Raw genomic sequence first — 9,015 nt, 5'->3', positions numbered from 1 at the left:
GCGAGACCATTTGGTACGGCCCTATATATATATATATACAGTGAGGTTTTTATATGTACAAAAGTGGTGGTGCACAGAAAACGTACATGTCTATATATAAGCTTCTGCAGTCAGGTTCATGGCTGGTGAGGCACTGGCACTGACTCTTCAGGTTTACAAATATAATATTTTGACCTAAATCAAAATATAATATTATTTTCAAAAAGCTTTTTTGTCTGAAGCTTCGATTAATTTTAAACAGACAGTTCAACAAAAGGATACCCAAAAAATGTAATTTAATCATTTAAATATTGAATTGTTCTCTCTTAGTAAGATCCCATTTTCAATAAAATTGCGGTCTTACCTTGACTTGAAGATGAAGTCCATTTGGCTATCCTTCTGGACTTGAATCTCTATTACTTGTTTGTAAAAGTCCTCCTTATCCTCTTGTATTCTCAAAAGTCTATCATAAATCTAATCAATAGATTTATGATTCGAAAATTATAAAAGTAGGGTAGACATGTGGATATTATCCGGCTGAACAAAACGTGCATTTATCTAACAGGTACGTTTCCCACAGATCTTATTTTGAGCTATTTTCTAAAATCCTATGGAGAAATCTCATTGCTATTTGTGGAGGGAACCCATGCGCAGCTTACTTCCTGGTTTTGGGACGCGTCTCTCTCCTCCTCTTCACACACCACTTCACGGCACACGTACTTACAGCCAATCAGCTCTGAATTATGTGAGATGACGTATGGTGGGGATGGCAGCTCTCTGCCCCTATGGTCATTATTTTTTTGCCACACACATTAAATAGGACAATACTCTGAGCATGTGTGACGATATAGTTCACGATGTGTTATGTTTATTTGTCTAGTGTCTTTGTGCCAACTATGTATGAATGTTTGCATGTTATGTTTACTGTTAAAGCAGGGTTAGTTGTTGCATGTAGTTGCCTGTTTTCGCCACAAGGCTCCGCCTGAGGGCGTGAAGGTGAGGAAGAGCGTTTCTTCCTCGGTGGCTGAGGGAACTGTGACGGAGTTTTTGGTTCTTAATAAAGTTGCCACGAAGTGGGGGAGAGTGTGACGATATAGTGCACGATGTGTTATGTTTATTTGTCTAGTGTCTTTGTGCCAACTATGTATGAATGTTTGCATGTTATGTTTACTGTTAAAGCAGGGTTAGTTGGTGCATGCAGTTACCTGTTTTCGCCACAAGGCTCCGCCTGAGGGCGTGAAGGTGAGGAAGAGAGTTTCTTCCTCGGTGGTTGAGGGAACTGTGACGGAGTTTTTGGTTCTTACTAAAGTTGCCACGAGTGAGAAAAGAGAAGTGATATCCGCTTGAGTCCTTGAGTGCAACACATGCGCAGTGTAGTTTTTACAGTCACCGTTCACTTAGACAGTGAGAGGGAGGGCATGATCGGGTTTTGTCCCACATGGCTCTAAACAGCTCAATAGGCAATGTACAGACGAATCAGATGATTAAACATGATCTTAAAATATATTTTATATATATATATTTATTATTTTGCATTTTTTTGTAATCATTATTTTTAATACTTTCTGCTGACACTAGGTGGGGCTGTGCCCCTAATGACCAGTCGCCACTGTATATATATATATATATATATATATATACATACAATAGACCTCAATAGTCATCTTTTATGGTGTACATGCCTTTTTAATAACATTTTTGAATGGAACATTCAAAAATCAAAATAAATATAACTTAAATATACATGACCTCTTAAATTAAAATAAAGTGAACATTAACACCAATATTATCATTTATAAAATGCTATAACAAAAAAAATAACATAAGAAGCACATGTTTTTTATTAAATATACATACCAACTACAAAATAAGTGGGTATTAAAGTGTAAATGGACAACAAAACGGAAATGGAATTGGAAATGCCAGTCTTTTTCTCATCATGCATCTTGTGTGTAGTGATCCATTATCGTTACCATAGCCTTGCCCTTTAACAGTTATTACGAGCCCTGAATGTAATGAATGTATGAATGAATGAATGATGTAATTAATGTAATGGTCAGATATGTCTTCATAACTGTATCCATAAGTTTTACATTCACTCAGTTATAATGTGGTAGTTATACGTATATCGTTTAAAATTATTATTGATCACATTATACAGTACATATTTCTTAATTTAAGCTCCAGTATATATAACTATGTTTGGTATGTTTTTTTAGGTATTTGTTATTGACCGAATAAGCGCTTTTATTTTGAAGGCAGTTTTTACAGGCCTCTTCCGTAATGCATAGGATATTCGCGCACCGCAATGCAACGTGGGGGTTGGCTTGACTTTGTTTTCCGAAGTGAAGCCTGGTTTAACCGCAGTTGTTTAGTGCAGTTTCATTTGACTTTTTTATATGTTTTATGTCAAGCCGATGTGATAGTGCCTTGAACCAGCGATTTCTCTAATATTTAGAAGGGGGCAACTACACTGGTTGTAAAGAGAATACAGTTGTGTACAGGTCAATGAGAAAATTACACTTTTTATCACTGAAAGTTTTCGAGTTTATGGTCTCAATCTGTAATGTCATATACTTATTTCTAAAAATTATGATCCATTTTGATTAATAAACAGACAATAAAGCAGGGAATGCTTTAGAGCAGGGCTACCTTGTGATTGACAGGACACTACCTGTGTTGTCTGGTTTGCAAGTTGTCTGTAATTTCGTCTTAAAAGTTCAACCTCTCTCACAATGTGTTTCCTGTTCCTGAAAAGTATGTGTAACCTTTTAGATGCCTTAAGATATCTTTATCAGGGTTAAGTGTCACTTTGATAAAAAAAAAATAGTAAGACGGGGATGGAAAACGCCAAGACGGCAATGTCCAACATGCTCAATGCTTAAAAACCGTGGTCCATCAACCGATGGTTGACATTAATGACCATGATATGTTTTCTTATATAGTCTATGGTTTTGCTAGGATCATCTTTCTAATTTTCTTTAGACTTTTTAATATAATATGTAATGTGGGAAACAGCTGGGAATCTGATTTGGCAGCTGAAACTGTTTTATTTGTCAGTGTTTTTGTTTTAATATCCATTACAGCTACAAAAGGTAACTATCATGGGGAAACCATTTTTTACCACCTGTTTCACAGATAAAACATATTATTCAAGGAACTTAGAAAAGAAATCCTCCAATACTGTAGTTTTGCCTTTCTAAAGTAAATTACAACAATTTAGATAAAACTGAGACAATGGATAGCTATAATGTTTTTTTCCAACTTGCCTCTCAGGGTTTCCGTAAGAAATCCCAAAATTATCTTTTTATTTTGCTCAGTGCTCTTTGAAGAGGACCAACCAAGGCCTATTTGTCATGAAATACTCCAATACTGAGCCTTGTCCCAGGTGGATTTGTCTGAATTAAAACACAAACTAGCATCTCACATCAGTCTAGAGGGGAAGTCCGACAATAGGTTGGTATTTATGGTCTGCATGTATCTGTGTGTCTATCTAGAAAACAAAATGTCTGCGCCTGGAACTGAGAACAGGGAGTCATTACTCAAGATTAGGTTACATATGTAAGACCAACTATTGTAGCAAACTCGTCTCACCTGGACTCATTTTAAAGGTTACATTTTTCCTTAGCTGGCTTTTTTACATTACAGCCCCTTGTTTATTACACAAGTAAAAATAATAACAGAGGGATATGATGATCAGGGAGTTATTTAACCCTAAAATAGATATTGTGTGAAAGATGTGTTGCATTCTGTCAAGTGCACTAGGGACTACCCTGAACCTGTTTCTATTTAAAACACTACATGCTTTTGTTCATGTCGGCCCACAAAACATATCAGCACTTCCACAGTAATGAGGCATGCCAGAGTTGGCTGCCACCACCAAGGTCAACACTTTGCAACCGTTAAAGGACAGTAACATCTAATGTATGTTTCATAAATAAGAAATACACACTTTATATACACATTTTTGTTATTTCACACAGCACACACTCATATGACCCAAAGTGATTCAGCGTTATGTGAAGGTTTTTTTCCCCACTGCAATCCCAAGAGAGAGAAAGACAAACAAAAACACTAGATGCATCTATCTTTAAAGTGAGCACACTCATGACATGGTTTCCATGGTTTCCTTGTAAACCTGTAAACATCCTATCGGATGTGACAGAAATATTGCTTACATACATAAATCAGTTGAATTGGGGCATAGCCATCAATCGCTCAATACATGCTGGGACTCCAATCTGGCCAAGAGGCTTTAAAAACAATACATGCAATATTTGTTATGAGAAGATTGAGCGAACTATGTTGTTTAAGTCTGTGCTGTAGTCATAATAACCCAGACCTGCTGCACTTGACCCAGGAATTATATATGTATGCAGTAGTCCTTAAAACAACCACTTGTTGTCATGTGCTATTGCATTTTAGCATGTATTTTGCTCACATGGTGTATAATCCAAATGAAATGTGTCTTTAGTTTTTGCTGTGTGCTCTGTGTATGATGGGGACTTTTTTTGCAATATGGGCTCCGGAGGTTAATCTAACCATGTGTTTAACCTTTGTGCCCCATTTTTAAAATGTGTTCTGATATCATTTGAGGAAAACAATGTCCGTGCCAAATATAACAGCTGCCATTATAACGTATTTAATAATATTATTTTACACTTTAGTTACATGTATAAGCACTATAATTCCTGACAAAATACTCATCTATTTATTTAAAAAGCCAGTGTTTCCATAATGCTAATGTTGTAGTTAAAATCATAAAGATTGATTATCTTGTTAAGCGATATCTGTGATATGTCAAAGATTACCAACAACATTGATTTTGATGCTTTGTTATGTCAAATGGTGAAACCTACACAACACCTGCACAGTTTATTTTTAACTTAAGGTAAAAGCTGAGGTTACATTTGAAGTAAAAACTCAGACTAATGACAACATAAAGTTGCCTCGCATTATCACAGCCAACCAATTAAATACAATTAGAAGGACAGAAAAGTTTCCTGGTGAGGCACCAAGTTTGATTGTGACTTGTTGGGTGCAGAATTCCAAAGAGTGGATGACAAACATAGCACCATAAAGGTTATTGGGTACAAGTGACCTCTGCTGAGGAGCAGAGAACAATCTTGTTGTTTCTGGGCTTTCCCTGCACACAAGTGCCTGTATTGAGACTAGTTTTTTCACCCCCTCCAGGATTTGAATGACCAGTACAACAAATATGTATTCTTTAGTTTCAGACTAAGGACATCATCCCTTTTGACAGAGGCGATAATTCTGTCAATCAACAGAGCTGTTGAGTTAACAAGCGGTGGTATCCCGTTAATCCCGGTGACCGACCAATAATTTCTGACTGAGAGGTGGGCGGTGTCACAAGGCAAAACAGTGATACTAGAAACATAGGAGACGTCTCACTACGTCCTTTTTTCAAAGTACCACAATTGTCTTCCTTTACTTGATGAAAATGTTAGTAAAAATCAAACCCGATTTTGATGTTCACATAATTTGAATGTGCTTCTACTTTGTTAGGAAGTTGGCAAAAAAAAAATGTAATTTGAGGGAAAAGTCCAAAGTAGAGCTGACTATTAATGTTGGGTTCACACAAAGAAACCAGCTGGATGTCAGTCATTTATAAAAAGAAACCTATTTTGCAAGGAAGGATCAGTCACTTTTCATTAGCTATAGTGGAGTGATTCATTGTCTTAATAGAGGATCTTTGGTGCACACATCCAACATATATAAAAGCTATCTGCTGTTACATGCCATTCAGATTTTTCACTGTTTACATTGAGGCATGTTCTGATCCTGCAGATTTTGTTTTGTTTACCGGACTATTTTATTTATTTTTCACATCTATCTCATTGTTTTTTTTCAAAGGTGCAACAATGTCTGATGAGTAAGTGCTTCACACAGGTTAAAAGTTATGTTTTCCACAGTGTTTGTTAGCCTAGTTATCAAAGATTTTTGTTTCAGAATAATAACATCGTCTCTTGTTTGCTTGTATTTCTGATTTCTTTTATCCCAAAAAATCCATTTGGTCATCAAAGTGATGTAAGTTCCACCCAGAACCACTCTGTAAAACTCTCCAAAAAGTTGTTTATCGTTGCTTAAATTAATTGTCTTTATCCTTTCTCCTCAGTACATGCCACCCCCGATTGCCCCGAAGGTAGAGCCAAAGGTAATACTTATTTGAACTGACAATGTCTTTATGATAACAGTGACATTGTGCTTTTTTGTCAGTATGAGTCTGCGTCTCTGACTGTCTTTGTAATAAATGTAAAAACTTTCCTAGAAAAAACAATACTATTCGCTATACATTTTAATATATGATTATGATTGCTTTTATTTTTGACCGTACCAAGTTTTAAGGGACATACAATAAAATACTGTAATACCATTGATGTATTGTGTATGTAAGTTACATAATAATTCACATTGTCACATTAGTTAGGGCAGCTTCAAAGAGGTAACTGCTTGAAAATAGGGATCTATTTTAATATAATATATGTTTTAAAATCAAGAGTGTATTATCGTAAAAAAATCAGTTGTCATATGTCATATTTTTTATATTTTCAGCCGAAAAGCAAGATTTCAGCCTCCCGTAGGCTATCGTTGAAGGTAAACTACCCATGTGTTAACATTTTACCTTACAAACTATACATCGATCTGTTAATGTGAGGGACTCATTTTTTATATTAAAACCCAAATAAAATGTAAAAAGGAGCTCCGATAATAATTATAATCATCCAGATCCTGTTACTGACTCGTGCATCAGAACAACTGGAGGCAGAGAAAGAAGTGAGAGAGGAAAATAAGGTCCAGTACCTGGGAGAGAATCTCCCACCGCTCCAGCTCTCCGGTTTGGAATTGGAGGAAATTCAGGTAAAATGTGTTACGAACAATAAGACTAACCATACAATATTGATTATGTAAATACAGTAATCGTGTGTTTCGTTAATTTACTCAAATATAGTGTGGATATTTGTTTGCTGTTTTTTTCTTAGAAAATCTGTAAGCAGCTTCATGAAAAGATTGATAAGGTGGACGAGGATCGGTACGACTGTGAGGCCAAAGTCATCAAGAACAACAGAGATGTATTTCATGCACCAGAACACACCAGATTTAAATGGAAAACAAAATAGAAGCACAAGAGAAATTGATTCTGTAAGCACAATGTCACCAACTCAGTCTTTCACCTTTTCTAGATCCACGAATTGAATCTAAAGGTGCGTGACCTTGGAGGGAAGTTCAAGAAGCCAGCTCTGAGAAAAGTGAGAGTGTCTGCTGACGAGATGCTAAAGGCTCTCTTCGGATCCAAAAACAAGGGCTCCATGGACCTGAGGGCAAACCTCAAGTCTGTAAAGAAAGAGGACATCAAACAGGAGAAGGTACTGCTACTCAGACACAGAGAGAGAACATATATCTGAAACTGAAAAAAAACCTAATGTGTTTCTGTGCTTTTTGATACCTTAGGAGCTGAACAACGAGGTGGGTGACTGGCGTAAAAACGTGGAGGCCATGTCTGATATGAAGGGCAGGAAGAAGATGTTTGATGCATGAGAAAAAGAAAACGGAGTGAAATTGTTACAATAAATAAATATTTATACATAATGTTAAAAAAAATTGCTGCTACTGTTTGTTCAAAAGTATGACTTTCATGTGCCTGTAGTTTTTAATATATTCTCGAGTAAACCATATGTTAAATAGAGTTGTGAATACACAGTACTGCCTGATAAAGTTGTTATGTAAAAGAAAACAATAAATATGTACATATTGTCTCTCCTTTTGTTGCAATCACACTTATTCACAATAGATTCAAAGTATAGGTATGGAAAGTATTGAAAAACTCGTGTACACATTTAATTTTGACCAAATACTTGAAGTATTCTTCAGTAGTGTTGATATAGCGACTAAGTGGGTTAAGGCAAATAGAACAGTCTGATACGTTCAGAAAATAACATCCTTTTAGCCATCGAGCCATTATAAAAAAGGAAAGACAACACTTGCACCATGATATGACAACCAAAATTGAAGAAGAAAAATCTTACATTTTTCCACATGGATACAATGTATGTATATTTGTGTATTTTGCAAATGTGTATTATACAGAAACTGAATGTAGCCTCTGCTCTAATACTGCAACACAGTACATTTTCACAGCCAGTTGTCTTTTTAAACTGTACAAATGTTTTAAACATTATCTTCAGGTTTTTATTTATAACTGCAGTGGACTTGGCATTGTCCTTGAACAAAGTTATCAGAAGGGCATAGTGAACGTCTATCATGTACGGTGTCATTGCTTAGCTACGTCATTGACTTACAGACAAAAGTACCGAAGATATTTTCTGTAAGAGCTGGGATATACTTAGCCTTTTCTTTGAACTGGAATGAATTCCTCTCCAATAATAAACGGTAAACACTGTCACACATGCAGAAGCTGTCCTTGGACTGACTTCAGAAAGTGTCAGTCAAATGGAGTTTGGATGATGGAGCGGTGACAAGATGGTTCGGCAGCCCCCGAGGAATGTATGAGTCCTTGTGAGCATCTGTGAAAATGCAACATGTGTCTGTGTAGACGCCAGTGTACACTCAGACTATTATTCCTGCTGTCCACGGCATTTTCATCACCATTGTAAAAGCTTAAAATGCTTCCAATGTGTTTCTCTTAAACTGTGTTAAGACAGAAATATGGTAGGCGTCCATTTTTATAACATTGGCTGTCTCTTTGCTGTTTTAACAATGCTGAGGGAAGGCTGTATGCTAAAGGTGTGAAGGTTATTAATCCGTAACAACCTTCAGGCAAGCAGTGTGTCTTATGTCACATTACAATACTAAACCTTTATTTAACATTGACATTGATCTAATACCCCCAAATAAACACAGAACAGATTGTGCTTTGATGTCTTTTCTAAAGTGATTTCATGGTATTACTCTCTTGTGATGTGCCATTGCTTTTACTGTCATAATAAATTGCTATATTGAAGGCCTAAACATTTGCAAACTGTTGATTTTTCCCCCCCAAACTTGACTTGATTGCGT

The 9,015-nt window shown here is 36.2% G+C and overlaps 1 protein-coding gene across 2 annotated transcripts; it reads left to right on the top strand.

Moving 5' to 3' along the window:
- The first annotated feature begins 5,746 nt into the window (after positions 1-5,746).
- tnni1c (troponin I, skeletal, slow c) lies at positions 5,747-7,754 on the top strand. Of its 2 annotated transcripts, none has more exons than XM_079684457.1 (7): positions 5,747-5,876; positions 6,116-6,154; positions 6,553-6,594; positions 6,727-6,858; positions 6,981-7,070; positions 7,182-7,364; positions 7,450-7,754. In XM_079684457.1, the coding sequence occupies exons 2-7, from the start codon at positions 6,119-6,121 to the stop codon at positions 7,534-7,536; spliced, it is 570 nt and encodes a 189-aa protein (XP_079540583.1). In that variant the 5' UTR covers positions 5,747-5,876; positions 6,116-6,118; the 3' UTR covers positions 7,537-7,754. The 2 variants fall into 2 exon arrangements, with proteins under 2 accessions (XP_079540583.1, XP_079540584.1); XM_079684458.1 differs by lacking the exon at positions 5,747-5,876 and adding an exon at positions 5,929-6,027.
- The last annotated feature ends 1,261 nt before the right edge of the window (positions 7,755-9,015 follow it).

The sequence above is a fragment of the Notothenia rossii genome, assembly GCF_949606895.1.
Source record: "Notothenia rossii genome assembly, chromosome: 5".
Taxonomy (NCBI): domain Eukaryota; kingdom Metazoa; phylum Chordata; class Actinopteri; order Perciformes; family Nototheniidae; genus Notothenia; species Notothenia rossii.
Note: the sequence above shows the minus strand (reverse complement) of the source record. Positions and strands in the feature narration are given on the sequence as shown.